At 38.9% G+C, this 18,107-nt stretch overlaps 1 protein-coding gene across 14 annotated transcripts in view; it reads left to right on the top strand.

Moving 5' to 3' along the window:
• RABGAP1L (RAB GTPase activating protein 1 like) overlaps positions 1–18,107 on the top strand; it is a 434,830-nt gene that overhangs the window by 258,674 nt on the left and 158,049 nt on the right. For 13 of the 14 annotated variants that reach the window (XR_004973243.1, XM_036342969.1, XM_036342966.1 and 10 more), the window contains one exon: positions 12,652–12,726. Coding sequence is in view for 8 of the 14 variants with exons in the window: in XM_036342969.1 (XP_036198862.1) it covers positions 12,652–12,726 (75 nt within the window). In the remaining 6 variants the exon portion in view is untranslated. Of the gene's footprint in view, positions 1–12,651; positions 12,727–18,107 lie in introns of those variants that run through there. The other variant, XM_036342978.1, reaches the window with a different exon arrangement.

Raw genomic sequence — 18,107 nt, 5'->3', positions numbered from 1 at the left:
TGTGACCTACCTGTTCTATCATTTTAATTTCTAGAATAATATCCAACATTATACTTCACACACTCAGCAGTATACCTTTGAGTTTACATTCTGGATACCTTGCACAAAACCAAATAAACATTCATAATACATTGATCTAAAATCAGCTGTTTTGTTATATAATCTTGAAATAATGACAGTTTTGCTTCTTCTTACCAATTTCTTTTTTTCTTCTTATTCTTTTTCCTGTCTTACCGCACTGGCCAGAACCTCTATTATAGTGTTAAAATGAAGCAGTGAGAATAGATATCCATGTCTTACTCCTGATTGTAAAGGATCAGCATCAGCATCTAATGATGCATCACTAAGAATAGTGCATCTTATTCACATCAGCAACACCCGTATAAATCTTTTTTTAATACAGTGCCTCCATGTGCCTTATAATAATTTCACATTTACAGAGTGCTTTCACACTTACTACCTCATTTATTTCTGACAACTCCTTACCCGTAAGGCCTGTACGACTTACAGTATGCTCTGCTCTTAAATTGAGACAGAAATTAAGAGAATTTCAATTACAATAAGTATTGAAACCAACGCTGGTTTCAAGGATACAAGAGTCTGACTTTGTAGGTGAAGTTTTCTGTGGCTCTGGTGAGATGAGAAATGGCCTGAACTGTCAGGTTAGAGGGAACACAGTTAAAAACCTGCTGTCATGTTTTAATGGCCCTGTCAATTTCAGCTTTTGCCTTTTAATATCATTTTCACAGTAGGAGGAAATCAAAATGGTTCAAAGATTCTTATGTTGTCATAAATTTATGTGTGGAGTTGAACTGGAGGTATAATAGTAGAATTCATAGGATTCTGAATATGTAAAGGTTTGGACTCCCCTTCCACCCTTCCTCCTTCCTGTCTTTCAATAACATGTTTTAAAATAGTGTCCTTCAAAGGAAGAAAAATGTGATACCATCCCAGGTGTCTTTAGCACTTTTCTAATTTACATATGATGTAAAATCTGTTTTCTGTTGGGGGACAGGTTGGTGCAATTTAAAGGACTGAGCATCAGGAGATCTGGTTCTGGTCCCGATTCTTCCCCTAGGAAAATCTAAGATTTGGAGGAAAACCACTTTTCGGATTTGCTCCTCATTAGAGTATGGGGTCTGATAAGATTATTCTACTTCCAATTTGCTATGATTCTTAATGTTGTTTTCAAAATTTTCCTAAAATATAACAGATGAATTCCTATGTCAGGTATTCTATCTCTCGATACTGAAGCTATAAGGGAGTGTGATTTAACTTTGAATATTTACCTGGCTTTCTGCTGTTGTGTTGGGTGTGTGTTTCAGGAACACCTGAAATGGAATACATTTAGTGACTTACTTTTAGATAACTTCTTTTGATGAGAATTCTTCTCTATGGCTTTCTTTTTCACTTTATTAATGGTATCTTTTGATGAATAGAAGCTATTAAAAAAGTGAGGCCCACTTTATTAATCACTTATTTTATGGTTAGTGTTTTGGTATCCTGTTTAAGAAGTATTTGTCTAATCCAAAGTCATGAAAATATTCTCTGATGTATCTAGACATTTTATTCTTTTGCTTTTTACATTGGAATTATGATCTATCTAGAGTTGGTTTTTGGATGAGGTAGAAGTCAAGGCTCATTACCCCCCACCCCATATGTATCTCTAATTGATCCATAGTTATTTTTAAACAACTATTCTTTCCCCTACTGTATTGCTATAGCATCCTTTTTATAAGTCAGATCCATGTAAATGTGGGTTTGTATCTGGGCCATTCTTTCTTTTTTGGGAGTGGGGGCAGGAGTTGTATTTCTTTTCTTTTTTTACTGAATATGTTTGACATAATTATACTCACTGTATATTTAAAGTATACAGTGTCTTAATTTGATACATTTATGTATTATAATATGATTGCCATTGTAGCAATATTTAGCATCTCTATCACATTACATAATTATCTTATCTTTTTAGTGGTTGGATAATTAATTTTTTGTGTCTTATTAGCAAGTTCCATGATTGTAATAATATATTATCATCTATATTCATTATATTGTGCATAAGCTCTCTATGGCTAATATCTACTCATTGCAAATTTGTACCCTTCATGAATATCAATCTTAGTCTCCCCACCCCCACTCCCTGGTAAACATCATTTCACACTTGGTTTTCAAGTTTGACTTTTTTTTTTTTTAAGATTCCACATATGGGTGATATCATATAGTATTTGTCATTTTTCTGTCTGACTTATTTCACTTAGCATAATGTTCTCAAGGTCCTTCCGTGTTGTCTCAAATGGCAGGTTATCCTCCTTTCTGGCTGAATAAGCATGTATATACACCACATTTTGTTATCCATTCATCCATTGATGGGCACTTAGGTTGTTTCTATATCTTGGCTATTGTGAATAATAGTGCAATAAACATGGGAGTGCATATATCTCTTAAAAATTCTGGTTTTTTTGTTGTGTGTGTGTTTTTTGTTTGTTTGTGTGTGTGTGTGTGTGTGTGTGTGTGTGTGTGTGTGTGTGTGTGTCTTGCTGAACCATTTTATTCTATTGATCTATTTATCTATCTTTGCACCAGTACCACACTATTGTAATGATAGTGGCTTTATAATGTCTTGTTATCTTGTATTGTTGGGCCTACAACTTTGTTTTGCGTCAAAATTGTTTTTAGTATCTGTTTCTTTGTAGTTTCATATTTTAAAATTAGCTTGGAAGTTTTGGAGGGGGAACAAAACACCTTTGAAGATTTTGATTGGTGTTGCATTGAATTGATATTATGCTAATTTTATTAGTTTTTCAAAGAATCAACTTTGGCTTTGTTGATTTTATTTATTAAATATTTGCTTTCTATTTCATTGCTATCTGCTCTTATTTTTTTAAAAATATGTTTTCAAAAAAAAATTTAAAAAAATATGTTTTCATTGACTTCGGAGAGGAAGGGAGAGGGAGAGAGATAGAAACATCAATGATTAGAGAGAATCATTGATTGGCTGCCTCCTGCACACCCTCCACTAGGGATCGAGTCCACAACCCAGGCATGTGCCCTGACCAGGAATAGAACTGTAACCTCCCAATTCATAGGTCAACGCTCAGCCACTGAGCCACACTGGTCAGGCTGTTCTTATTTTTATTATTTTATTTAAAGTACAATACCTGATGTCCTATGAATATATTCTTATTTCTTTTGATTTTTATTTACTTTCTCATGTTTTCTTCATGCTTGATTGTTTTTAATAGAATTCTGGATTATATGAGAATTATAAAGGTTTAGATGATGTTTATTCCAGAGTAGATTCATTGTTCCTCTGGTAGGAAGATGGAGTATTTGCGGGAGGTGGGGGAGGGAACGCTTTGATTCAGGTTTGACTTTTTCTTGTATAGAGACCTTTCCAGGATCTTGACTAAAATCCTGAGGCATTTACTAGAGACCTTCTTCTTTGGTCGGTCCTCCTTCAGCCGTGCCCTTGACATTAGGAAACTATTGAAATCTCTGCTCATTTATATTCTCAGTATTTTTGCAGGCCACTTTCCCCAAAATTTCCACTTCTTTGAGACATTATTTAGCTCCCATGAAGAAATAGGAGTGATCAAATTTTCACAATGTTCCCCTCAAACTTTTTGGCACACAAGTAATTGGTTAATAATTTCAGATTTTTCTAAAGGAGTGGGGAAATTTTCATGATCCTTTTGTTTACATTGGGATAACGAGGGTACCAGATTAGCATACTGATAAATCTTAATCTCTCAGAGTAAGAGTTTTACTTAGTTTTTTCCTTCCTTTAAATCATCCATTTCACATTTTCCATTGTAGAAGAATTGTCTAATTCTGCTACATTGCCAAGGACAATGTTTATAGCCATTCAAAACAGCAAATGCACACTCACACATATATACACACACATATAAAGAAGCTTAATGGCGTGTGTGTGTGTGTGTGTGTGTGTGTGTGTGTGTGTTCATGCTTAACTCTTGCTTACAATATCTCAAAAACATTTTATATTTGTTAGTATCACTAAAGTCCTTCATAACGGATTAGCTTCGTGTTTAAATTTTGTGGTCCTCTTTAATATACATATTAATAGGATAGACTTTCTGAGTCAGAGCTTAACTAAGAAGATAGGATGTTATTTTAAATAATGGATTTTTCTTCTGAAACTGTAACCGTGAAAAGGTCAGGTTTGTGAAGCTGGAGTCCTGGAAAGAGAATGACCGATCTATAATGATTTTGAGAGTGTCTGAGGAGAATTTAAAATTTCCTTTGTGTGCTTGGTCCTATAAGCTTTCCTTGAAATAGCTTTGTAGTTTCTGTGGAGCCTGTGGTCTTTCAACTGAAAGGCTAATTGAAGCCATCACACCATGACTATAGAGTATAGAAAGGAAATGGTGGGATTCTAAGGATGATACAAAATGTTTAAAATCAGAGTACAGAGATTAGTGTTTACCCTACGGGCTTGTTTATAGCAACTTTTGGAAAAAAAAACATTGCCCTTTGAGGAAGATAAGAAGTTAGATTACTTTTTAAAATAGAGAAAAAGGAAGAACAAAATGAACCTGTAAAGACATAGCACAAGGAGCCTTCACATAAAATGCTGCTTATGGCGCCTCCTGCATTTATGGATTTTTACAACATAGAGATCTATTTCTATTCTAGATTCAAATGCCTTCAATATCCTAAACAATAAACGCGCAGTTATTTCTGAGTGAATTAGTTATGGAATTATGGGGACCTGTTTCCTGTTTACTAATTATTATGCAGTTGGCAATATCTTTATAACTCTAAAGCCTCCTCCTTAACCAGACCTCTTCCTGCATCTTTTAAAGACCTGGGAAGGGTGTGAATCTGAATTGCTTTCCACCTCCTCCCCATCTGTCCAGATCTTGGTTGCCCACTTCCCTTGTGAAGCTTGTCCTACCCACTTCTACCCACAGTGATTTACAGATTAAAAATACTTTCTGAAATTTAGACCATTATTATGGTTTATGTTTTGAACATCACCTGATTAGTTTCATTTCAGTCTTTGAGGGAAGAGGCTACCTCTGACTTTTTTCTTTGTCTCAGAGAGCAGAGTGCAGTACTAGTTACACAGTGTCAATATAATCAACTCAGAGGTCTTGACTCATGAAACTGACAGTGTTAGTCTAGGTTTTCTAAGAAACTTGTAACCAACACAGGATTAAAGATGTAAGAAATATATTCAGGGGAAATGCCTATAAGAGAAAATGGGGGGGGGGGCAGGGGAGGGTAGGGGAGAGCTAGGAGAGCATGGACTCCAGTGCTCATCTGACCCCAAGGGAAGAAGAGAGGAAGGAAAGTTGGATGGAAGTGTCTGAGACTGTAGGGTCCTTCGAAGGGAAGTTCGGCAAGGCCAGTGGGGAGTCCTCAACCACAGTTGCCTGTGAGGTCCCACATCTGCCGAAAGCTGGCCTACCTATGTGTTCTTGCTGTGCTCAGTCATTGGCTGGGAGCAAACCATGGGAAGTGTGGCTCAGGTGCAAATGCAGGATGGGTTTCAGAGCACAGCAGTGGAGACCCTCTGCTAATTACGTCCCCATTGGTGGAGATCTGGGAGACATATTTTCATGGTCATCATTTTAGATAATGTTTAATGTATAGAAACTCTAAAAGAGCTCTTTATTTCTATCACTTTTTTCTTCTGTAAAGTAATTTTATTCACACAGATCATTCAGGATAATTTCCTAAGATCAGGGCTCTTGCTTAATTTTAGAGACTTTGTTGAGGATAGCCTTTATGCATTATATTTTTTAAGTTAAAAGTCCAAGAATGTAAAAGAAATACTCTGAGTAATTTACCATTATCACACAGTAGTTCACTTTTAATAGAGGCAATTTTTTTAAGGTTATGGTAGTCTAGTTATTTTACATTTCCTTCTTTAAAAAAAAAACCACACAAGTATATCAGTTCAGTTCTAAAGTGTTGCCAAGGGCCTTTTTTAAAAGTGTTATATAAAAGGAAAGTTACATCTAGGAAGTTTGCCAGCTCTGTTAGATAAGAAAATGGCTTTGTGAGTGAGTATCAGTGAGTACATCTAGCCTCTATGTTTATCATCACCAGTATTTAGATTATTTCATGTCAGTGAACCTATTTTCATAGCTTATGTAGATACTCTGCTTTTACCAGCATATAGGACAAACTTAATAACCATTTTTAAAGCCTCAATATTTTATTATTACAATCAACAGACAAAATGATTCTGTCAAATCTATGTACATATGTATATTTCCATGTCTATATATTTTTTAAACAATCTCAAACTTACAGGAATGTTGTAAGTACTGGAGTTTGGTGTTTTCCACTATTTGAGAGTGATTTGCCATTATGGTGCCACACTGACCGCCAAGTACTTTAGGGTGTTTTCTAACAAGCAAGAATATTCTCCCACATAACTGTAATAGAACCTAGAAATCATGAACGTAGCATTGATATATTGCTTCTGCCTAAGCTTTAGACCAATTGTCCAAATAATGTTCTTTACAGAAAAGGAGCTAGTTCAGAATCGCACATTTCATTTAGTTGTCGTGTCTCCTTGATTTCCTTCTGTCTGAAATAGCATCTCACTCCTCCCTTCACTTTCTTGACCTTGGCACTTTGGAAGATTACAGGCCAGTCATTTTCTAGACTGGCCCCCCCATTTGGGTTTGCCTGATGTTTCCTCACGGTTGGATTTGGGTTATATATCTTTGGCAGGACTAACAGAAGAGATGACCTGTTCCTCGCAGGGAGCACACTGTTGCATTATTGCTGACTGCTCACTTTGATCACATAAATAAGATGTTATTTATCAGCCTTCTGCACTATAAAGTTACTTGTTTCTCTTTGTAATTAATAAGTACTTTGTGTAAGGTCATTTGTAACTATGTAAATATCTCATTTCCCATCAGACTTAGCATTTATTTATCACCTGCAAGTGTCATCTAAAAGTCAGACTGAACAGGCGTCTGGCCAGAGAAGCAAATAAAGTGAGGAGTGGGGAGAGGTTTGGTGCAAAGAGAGGCATGTTTTGAGTAGAGGGAAAGGGTTCACTTTAGTTCAGTTGGAGAAGGCTTAGACTAGCAGTGCTTGGGAGAACTCCAAGCAAAAGAACTTGCCAGAACACTATGTTTCAAACTGTGAATCATAAAATCAATTTAGTAGGTGGCCTCTGAAAAAGTCATTTTTCCTACTAACCTAACCCAAAACTATAAAACAAGTGGAAAGTAAGATAAATGCAGACTGATTTGCACTGTTATCCTCAGCTCTCTGGTGAGAGAATAGTCTGTGGACTCGCTGAATTCATACCATCTCTCATGAGTGGTGGACCTTGATTTCGTTCTTTTTGTTGTTGTTTTGTTAATCCTCATCCGAGAATAGTTTTTACATTGATTTTCAGATAGAGTGTAAGGGAGGGAGGGAGAGGGGAGAGAGAGAAACATCAACGTGAGAGAGACACATCAATTGGTTGCCTCCCATATGTACCCAACTGGGGCTGGAGATCGAACCTGCAACCTAGGTATGTGCCCTTGACTGGAAATTGAACCGGCAACCCTTTAGTGTAGGATTTATGCTCTAACCACTGTGAAACACTGGCCAGGGCAACCTTGATTTTTTTATTGAACTTCTCTTGTAACACAAACAAGCATATAAATAGCACACTTCTCAATAAATGTTAAATATATTTAGGTAATGATGGATCCAACATTTGTCAAAATGACATCAGCGTTGGTGAAAAATGATTGACTTTTGGAGATCCAGAGATCTAAGGAATCCTCCACTTAGACATCTTTCGTGGGGAAGGGGAAGCATTGAATATCTATTTATCACTCATGCAACATGCTCTGTCATCAGCAAATCCCAGGATTCTGTGTTCATGAAAAAGGCAGTGACGGAGCACCACCAGAAATGCTGCAAATAGGGATAGTATTAGAACCTTCTCCCTCTTCTTCAGCTTTGTTCTCCTTCTCTGTTCTCTGTCTGCAATCCTTCTTCCAACTCCTAACGCACACCCAATACACCACACACACACACACACACACACACACACACACACATACTGCTGAGCTCTGGGTAAAAGTACAAATGAAGCAATCAGAAATATAAATGTACTAGAGGCCTGGTGCACAAAAATTTGTGCACTCAGGGGGGAGGGAGAGTCCCTCAGCTCGGCCTGTGCCCTCTCGCAGTCTGGGACCCCTCAGGAGATAACGACCTGCTGGCTTAGGCCTGCTCCTGGGTGGCAGAGGGCAGGCCCAATCCCTAGGTGCAGCCCCTGGTCGGGCTCAGAGCAGGGCCGATTGGGGAGTTGGGATGCTGTCCCCTGTCATGCACAGAGCAGGGCGGATTGGGAGGTTGCGATGCCATCCTCAGTCATGCTCAGGGTAGGGCCGATTGGGGAGTTGGGGCACCTCCCCCTGTCACACTCAAGGCAGGGTCGATGGGGAGGTTGCAGCGCCACCCCCAGTCACGCACAGAGCAGGGCCAATCAGGGGGTTGGGGCCCTGCCCCCTGTCACGCACAGAACAGGGCCCATCAGGGGGGTTGGGGAGCTCCCCCCTGTCACGCACAGAGCAGGGCCCATCAGGGGGTTGAGGAGCTCCCCCCTGTCACTTACAGAGTAGGGCCAATAGGGGAGTTGGGGCACCGCCCCCTGTCACCCACAGAGCAGGGCCGATCAGGGGGTTGGGGCGCTGCCACTGTCACACTCAGGGCAGGGCTGATGGGGAGGTTATGGCTCTACCCCATCACACATAGAGCAGAGCCCATGGGGGGGAGGGTGGTTAGGGCACCGCACCCTGTCACACACAGAGCTGCAGGGTAATCAGGGGGTTGAGGAGCTCCCCCCTATCAGGCACAGAGCAGGACTGATCAGGGGGTTGGGGTGCCTTCCCCTGTCACGAACAGAGCAGGGCAGATAGGGAGGTTGTGGCCCCGCCCCCTGTCACACACAGAGCCGCAGGGCGATCAGGGGGTTTGGGTGCTGCCCCCTGTCACGCTGATCCCGGTGCCGGGAGGCCTCGTGGCTCCGCTGATCCCGGTGCTGGGAGGCATATTACCCTTTTACTATATAGGATAGAGGCCTGGTGCATGGGTAGGGGCCAGCTGGTTTGCCCTGAAGGGTGTCCTGGATCAGGGTGGGGGTTCCCACTGGGGTTCCTGGCCAGCCTGGGTGAGGGGATGATGGCTGTTTGCAGCTGGTCACATACCCTTCAGGGTGGGGGTCCCCACTGGGGTGCCTGGCCAGTCTGGGTGAGGGGCTGAGGGCTGTTTTCAGGCTGGCGGGTGACTGAAGCTCCCAACTGCTCCTTTTTTTCTTTTGCTTTTAAGTTCTGGGCCAGCTTTAGCTCTGGCTCCAGCTCTGAGTCCTCTGCTGCTGAAAGCAGGTATCTGGTTTTTTTGGGTTCTATAATCAAAACATTGTATCAACTCCAGCTCTGAGATCCCGGCTGGCTGAAAGCAGGTTTCTGGGGTTTTGTTTAGCTTCTATATTTGTAACAATGTTTCTTAAACTGCAAGCTCAGAGGCCGGCAAGGCAGGCGGGGAATGTTGGAGTCCTCTGTCACTGAAGCAAAAAAGCCTCATGTTAGCTTCAAGCTGCCTGGCTGCCGGCCGCCATCTTGGCTGGCAGTTAATTTGCATATCTCCCTGATTAGCCAATGGGAAGGGTAGCGGATGTACGGCTAATTACCATGTTTCTCTTTTATTAGATAGGATAAAGCAAAGAACATTTAAAAAGTAAAAGAATGTTAATTTATCTTTTAATTTTTAAAATTCGCCAGAGCTCTGGCAACTGATGATAATGAAGAAAAGCTCTTTTCAGATTCATTAGATAGTGATTTCATGGTCTCATTTTTCTCTCATTAGGAGAGTGTGTGATAATATCATCATTAGCAGAAGAAGGTTAAAAGAGAACAGTAGTACTTCAAAAGATGCCATTAAGAAAAGGAAAAGGCAGGGCACAGACTGGGAGAAAATACTGGCAATGCAGTCTAACAATGGGTTTGTAAACTGAACGAAATCTTAGGAATCAATAATAAAAACAGTCACAAACGAATATGTATTAATTGCCTAAAAGCACTTGATATGCTCTACATCATTAACCATCAATAAAATGCAAGCCAGAACCACAGGAAGTAATAAAAGGAAGGAGAATGGCAATATCAAGTATGGACAAGGATGTGAAGCACTGAGCACTCCTACTTAGCTGTATTGCTGTAATCATTGTACCACTACTTTGGAAAACAGTTTGGCATTTCTTATCAAGTTGAGCATTCATTTATTATTTGAACCCTGAACCTCCACTCTAGGTATTTACCTAGTGAAAATGAAAACCTATATCCACCAAAAAACCTTGTGTATACATAACAACTTTATTCATACTAGTAAAAAATGGGAAAAAACAACAACAAATGTTCAATCAATGGGAGAGTTGATAAATAAATTGTGGTTTATTCATGCAGTGGAATACTACTCAGCAATAAAAAGGAATGGGCTACTGATACGTGCAGTAATATGACAGAATTTTAGGAACATTATGCTGAGTAAAAGAAGCCAGGCACAAAAGAGTATATGTTATATAATTCCATTTATATGAAATTCTTTTTAAAATGCCAAGCTAATAATATTGATATATTGTGATCAAATCAGATCATTACTTGCCTGGGTTTGACTGCAAAGAGGCGTTGAGGGACATTCTGAAATGATGGAAATATTCTGTAATGATGGGTTACCTAAATGACCCAACTCAAAGAATTGTGCAATTAAAATGTGTGCATTTCATTGAACACAAGTTATATATTTCAGTAAAAACTTTTTAAGTAAAAAAAGAGCTCTAGACCAGTGGTTCTCAACCTGTGGGTCGCCAACCTGTGAGTTGCGACCCCTTTGGGAGTCGAACGACCCTTTCACAGGGGTTGCCTAAGACCATCGGAAAACACATATATAATTACATATTGTTTTTGTGATTAATCACTATGCTTTAATTATGTTCAATTTGTAACAATGAAAATTCATCCTGCATATCAGATATTTACGATTCATAACAGTAGCAAAATTACAGTTATGAAGTAGCAATGAAAATAATTTTATGGTTGGGGGTCACCACAACATGAGGAACTGTATTAAGGGGTCGCGGCATTAGGAAGGTTGAGAACCACTGCTCTAGACCCTGTACTCTGACTTCTTTGGCATTTGGGAGATAGCACACTTAGTCTCCCTATGGTAACCCTTCCTGATTATCTTTGATAATCATTGCCCTGGACATTAAATGGAAATCCTCTCACTAAGGTGAAATCTAGCACATGGGTGGGATACATGCCCAGGACTCAAACAGCACAACTGGGATGTTTGTCTTTTAGAAATAAATGTAGGAGCACCTGAATGGGTCAGTAAACTGTGGCCCATGCTACTTGCTTTTGTACCTCCTTTGAGCTACAAATGTTTTTTATATTTTAAGGGGTTGTTTAAAAAACAAAAACAGTCCAGCCAGCGTGGCTCAATGGTTGAGCATCAACCTATGAACCAGGAGGTTACTGGTTCTATTCCCAGTCAGGGCACATGCCTGGGTTGTGGGCTCTATCCTCAGTATGGGGCATGCAGGAGGCAGCCAGTCAGTGATTCTCTCTCATATTGATGTTTCTATCTCTTTCCCCCTCTTCTTTCCTCTCTGAAATCAATAAAAATATATTTAAAAAACACAAAACATGCCACAGATGTATGTGTTCCTCAAAAGTGAAAATACTTACTCCTTGGACTCTTACAGAAAAAGCTTACTAATTTCTTTACTCTTTGATCAGCACACCATGCCTACAGTAACTGAGTCAATTTCCTAAAAACTTCTAATGAGTGTCTTCTTTAAAAGTTATGCTCCAGCAGTTTGAAGTGCTAAGTGGTATATATTATGCATACAACCTTGTTTCCTTTCTTCTGAAGATAAATATGAACCCTGAATTAAATGGTATAACAGCTGTTTCCCCAGGAGCACTGGATTTGCTATGAATGGGCCTCTTTGGTTCTGTACCTGCCATCCTGGTTAGAATGATGTTAAAGATTGTGAATCCAGAACATCTGTGAGACTCTCTTAGCCATTCTGTAAAACATGCCAGCTAAATGTTTCTGCTTTGCCCCAGTGGAATAAATGGGAGGAGTCATTTTTACCCGTTAGCCTTCTGGAAAGTGGGAGAATAGCTTAGAAAATGTTTGAGAAGGCTATAGAAAGTGATTATCTTGTCTATTAGATTAGAAGATCCTCACTACAGATTCAGCAACATTAAGATTTCCCCCATAGAGTGCACTAGAACCCACATCAACTCAGAAACTTCCCACCTTCTCCCATCCTTAGCTCCTGCCTCCCGTGATCTCATTTGCCTGATGACAAACTGCATGGATCTTTTAAAATTAATTTAGGTGCTCTGAGTATCTCTTTATTCCAAATGCTGAAGTTGAACCTGGGGATAATGGGACATCTAAAATTGCTTTAGGAAAGGTGCTGCCTCTTTGGGGATGCCTCTGTACTCATGACCCACACATTCACGGTGAAGGACCAGAGAAACTGTGGTGACAGTGCATGGACAAGAACAAGCAGCAGCCTGATGTGAGCTAACCCCTAAGTGAAAGTCTGTGAATGTTTATGAGACTTCTCTCTCTTTCCTTCAGGCCTACTCTGTCTACGACGAAGACATTGGGTACTGCCAAGGACAGTCTTTTCTTGCTGCTGTATTGCTTCTGCATGTAAGTAATTTTCCATGTGATAAATGGTATGGTGCTGCCAAGTTTAGTTTATTTTCTACTTGGTTTTGTCCTCCCTCCTTATTTTCCATTTACCTGATGGAGATTACACATGGCATATCTTTTTAGAAACCGTACCTTTGGTGATAAAGTAAGAGATCTGAAGTCTTTTTTTGAAGTCAAGAACAGGACAGTTCCTCATTAGAATTAATTTTGTTGGCTAGAAGGGAATAAAGTGGTTATTTGGAGTTATTTTTAACTAGAACCCTCTAAAATTAAAGAAGTCAATGTAGCTGCCCCAAAATGAGCAGGTTCAGGACCATTATGAAGGAATGTGACAAGGAGGCCTTTTGCTTTTCCGTGATTTATTGTTGTATACTCTCTTTCTTCTCAGTCACTTTTATTTAACAGAATATTTCTTGAGCATCTGTTGTCAGTCCTGGGCTAGTGGGTGGGATTACAAATATGAGTGATTTATGATTTGTGTTCTCAAAGGCCTCATGGTCCAGGGTAGGGCACAGAGAATGCAGGCACTTGCTTATTATTTTTATTCCTATGTCTTTATTGATTTTCCTTATGTTTATTAAAGAACTTATAGTGTGCTTAGTGAAAGCGACACACAAAGTAAGAGAATAATAGAAGAACTATCCAACCCAGAACTTTCAGAAAGACTTTCTGGAGGAGGCAGTAGCTTTGCCAAGACATAAATAATTGAGGTTGGGGGAGGCAAGACGAGAAAGGGAGGGAGTAGAGATTGTTAGACAAAAGGAACAACATGAACGAATGTATGAAAACACAGAAGGGCACCGTATATAAAGGGAACAATACGAAATTACAGTTCCTATACAGTTACTATAGGAACTGAATGCAGGGAAAGGTATGAGGCAAAAACGGTCATATGGGCAGGCACCAAATTACGAAGACTTTGTAATCATGTCAACAAATGTGGGCTTTAGAATAAAGCGAAGGAGGAACCATTGATCAGTGTCAAGTGAGGGAATGGCAGTCAGACGTTCATTTCAGATACATTCTTTATTACTCCTTTGTATTGGGCGGAACTGAAGGGAACGAGCAGCAGTAGAGAGAAAAGGAAATATCAATCTAAATGAGAGATGTTGGGACCCAGAGAAAGAGAAACAGAATTAAGAAACATGCAGGAGGCAAAATTGGTAGGCTTTATGGATGCATTGACAAAGAAGGATCTAAGGTAGCATGTCTAGTTTTCTAGTTTTAGTGACTGGATGGATTATGTTATTTTGAGCTGAGAAACAAATGCATCCATTGAGATTGAATGAAGAAAAAGGGTTAGGAGGGGATGATGAATTCTGTTTTGAATTCCTTGAGTTTGGGATATTTGAGACATAGCTGCGTGAAGCTATCCAGCAACCAATTGGATACTGGAGACTGATGCTGGTGAAAAAACAAAAGTGAGATTATGAAAGTGGATCATCATCAAAGAAAAATAAATAGAGTAAGAAGAACAGGATAGAGCTCAGAGATGCCAGATATTTAAAAGGCTGATAGGGACGAAGAATCCTTGAAGGATTTCTGGATTTTCAACTGAGAGGAAACAATGTATAATGTCAGATGCATCAGAGAAGTCCAGGAAGTTCAAAACAAAAGCATTCCTTGTAGGTTTGCATTTTGGAAATGAAGAGCAATTATAGTAGAGTATGGTTCTAGTTTTGATAACTTGATTTGAATGATAATAATGATATGAATGGTTCTATTGTGATTATTCACCTTCTTTAACTTGGAGTTTGTTTTCTTTGTCTGTTGCATTATCACCTGTTGTTGGTCTTCTTTATCTTGTCCTTATCTTCCCTCTTTCTTTGATATCTCCATGGTCAACCTGCTTGGCATTCCCTGTGATAATCAAGTACTTAATGGCCACAGATTCTCTACTACTAAACCCACCTAGTATCTCGAATTGTCAGGTCCCTAACAAGGGGCTGGAGACTGTAAGCAATGACATGGTATTATTACCAGGGCTCAGAGCCATTGTTCTTCTACAAGGAGCCTTTGTAGTGGCTCTGATGAAAGCTGATGTTCAAGCTGTGGATGGTGATGCTTTGTATTCCACAAAGTAGTCACTGAGTATATTACAGTCTAGCATTTTAGCATTTAACTGTAGCCCAGTGAAACACATTGTAATATATTGATTGAAATTCAATGAGAAGAATATCTTGCTGAGAAATCTGTTCCGAGATTTAACAGGTTTAGATATCTGTAAGTTTATATTTGTTTGGAAACACCTCCCCCTGAAAAAAAAAGAGAGAAGAGTGAATCAAATAGTCAGAAAAATCAAATACCCAATTTTTTTTTCTATATTATGTCCTCTCCTATTATAAGTGTTATATGGTAAGTCAGCCATTGTAAACTTATTCAACAAAATTGCTTTTAAAGTATGTCACAAGATGGATAGAAATTCAATCCAGGCTCTTACACTTTGTACATTAGTAGAATTATGCAGTTGTTGCCATGGCTTATAAATAACTTGAAATACAGAAATGCCTTCAGCATCTTTGAGGAAAGATGAACTGATATTCCGCCTAGTGTTAATGAAAAATATACTCTAATTTTTAATTGAACAGTATGTATAATACTTCTGTTAATCAGTATATTCCATTAATTGACCAACCCATTAACCAATTTGAATAAGAAAAGTTAACTAATTCTTTTCTTCCGTATTTTTGCCCCCATGGTTTAAATAGGTAGAAGAATACAGTCTAGCTTAAACAATTCATCAAATACACTACCTCAGGTTCCAAGGAGATATGTTATTAGGGTCGTACTAATTTTTTATCAGTTACATAAGCTATTGCTTCTTTTTGCTGCCAGACATTCTTTGGCAGCTCTACATTAATCATTGTCAGAACCTGCTTCTTTGGGGATGCTGTCTTTTCCTCCCCCACGGTCATTTATATTTCACATGCACTGCCTAAGAGGAAAGAAAGACCAAAAGTGAAAGTATGTTAAAAAAAAAAAAAGTTTAGAATTTTTGTGTTTTTTCATGTCTAAGTAGTTTTAGGAAATAATTACCTTCCTGCTTGGAAATTTCTAAAGGCTTTGATAATAGCTTTGTAACTTGTTATAGTTTAAACAATGAAAGAAGTGTTTATTATAGTAGATGCTGTTATATCTATTGATGAGATTACAGGAAACTGATCATTTAGAATTGGAGAAGAATGTTATAGCATGGATTGCTTGTAACCATTATATGTTCACCAGCCTTTGAAGTTAAATATGCAATAATTAGCAATATGATCATTATGGTGTTAGTCTTTGCTTAAAGGAAATATGATAATTTCCTCTTATATACTTCATTTATTCTAAAAATCATATAACATATTTTAGATAATTTTTAAAAAATGTATTTTATTGATTTTTTACAGAGAGGAAGGGAGAGGGATAGAGAATTAGAAACATCGATGAGAGAGAAACATCGATCAGCTGCCTCTTGCACACCTCCTACTGGGGATGTGCCCGCAACCAAGGTACATACCCTTGACCGGAATCGAACCTGGGACCCTTGAGTCCGCAGGCTGACGCTCTATCCACTGAGCCAAACCGGTTAGGGCAATAATTTTTAACCCAATATATTTTTACTAACATATCTGTGTGTTTTATTTAAAAAAAAGTTTTAAAAATTATGAAACCTTTAATGCACCCCTCAAAAAGACAGGTTTAGGATAAGATTTAACTAATAGACTTAAATGGGAAGCAGAGCTACTTAGTTTTTTGAAAATAAAGATTCCACAGAGTCTAAGGTGACAAGGTAGAGGCTTCCAAGTGTTTCTATAACTAAGAGTGTTTGTGCCATTACGCTATTGAGGACTCTGTCTGCTACTTGATGTAGCCTTAGCTCAAAGCAGCTTAATTTAAGAAGGAAGTTTATTGGCTCACCTAACTGGGAAGTCCAGGGCAGGGGTGATTTTGACATGGCTGGATTCCAGAATTGCTTAGTCAGGAACCTGTGTCTCTGTATCTCTGTTTTCTTTAAATTTTCTTGCCTTAATTATATGAATTGGGCACAAATGTGCAACATGTCTGCAGACTGGCCTGGCTCATATCCTTTCAGTTTTATAACTTCATTTAAAAGGGACCAGTTTTTTTGCTATAGCTCCTGCATTGAAGAAGAGGAGGAGGAGGGGGGGGGGAAGGGAGGGGGAGGGGGAGGAGGAAAGTAAAGAAAGAAAAAGGAAGAAAAGAAAAGAAAAGAATTCCTGGAGGATTCTGATTGGCCTTGGGAACCTGCCGTCCCTGAACCTGTTGCTAAGGCCAGGAAGATAGGATGTTCTGATTAGCCCTGTCCAGGCCTTGAGTCTCCCTCAATTGCTGACAGTGAGCTGGATCAGCTCCTCCTGAGCAGCTCTCCTAGAGGAAAGGAGTTTTGATACCAGATGATAGGGAGACAGGATGCTAGACAGACACAACACATCATCTTATAGTGATGTTCTTACTACAGGAGTTTTAATAAGCCCTTTTATGCTCCCAAATAACTTTTTCTTAAAATCCAAGAGATTTTCCTGTTCTAAGTTCATTCTTGCATCAGTACCTTTGGGGCCATTCCCCAATATCCTCTTCATGTGTCCTGTAAATATATTCAAGACATGTTAAAAAACAATCCTCTGTCGATCCTTCCATTTTATTTATTTATTTATTTATTTATTTATTTATTTATTTATATTTTATTGATTTTTACAGAGAGGAAGGGAGAGGGATAGAGAGCTAGAAACATCGATGAGAGAGAAACATCGACCAGCTGCCTCCTGCACACCCCCCACTGGGGATGTGCCCGCAACCAAGGTACATGCCCTTGACCAGAATCGAACCTGGGACCTTTCAGTTCGCAGGCCAACACTCTATCCACTGAGCCAAACTGGTTAGGGCAATCCTCCCATTTTAGATAACTTAAGTTTCTCTACCTTTTCAAAGCTGAACTCATTCAAAGGATAGTAAAAGCACAACTATAAATTTGAACTATGGTTTAATACCTTCCAATTTATATGACCTTGGAAAAGTTTCCTAAACTCTGAGGTTCAGCGTTGTTGTTGTTGTTTTCATTTATAAAATGGAAACAATATTATTATATTTCTAGTGTTCTTATGAATATCGGATACCTTATATCATAAGCATGAAGAGTCCCTATTTTGTATCTGGCACAAAAAGGGTGTAGCTCTGGGATTAAATCCAGGCTTTACTTAATAGATGTGCAGTTATTGGCAAATCACTTAACTTCATTGAACTTCACTCATCCACTATTTAAAATGTAAAAATAATGCCTACGTTACAGATTTGGTAAGTATCAAATGGGATCATGAATGAATGCCTCTAATAACAGTAGCTACTACTATTCTTTGTAAAATTAATCATTATTTGCC

The sequence above is a fragment of the Myotis myotis genome, unplaced genomic scaffold (assembly GCF_014108235.1).
Source record: "Myotis myotis isolate mMyoMyo1 unplaced genomic scaffold, mMyoMyo1.p scaffold_m19_p_18, whole genome shotgun sequence".
Taxonomy (NCBI): Eukaryota; Metazoa; Chordata; class Mammalia; order Chiroptera; family Vespertilionidae; genus Myotis; species Myotis myotis.
This window is presented reverse-complemented; position numbering and strand designations above follow the sequence as displayed.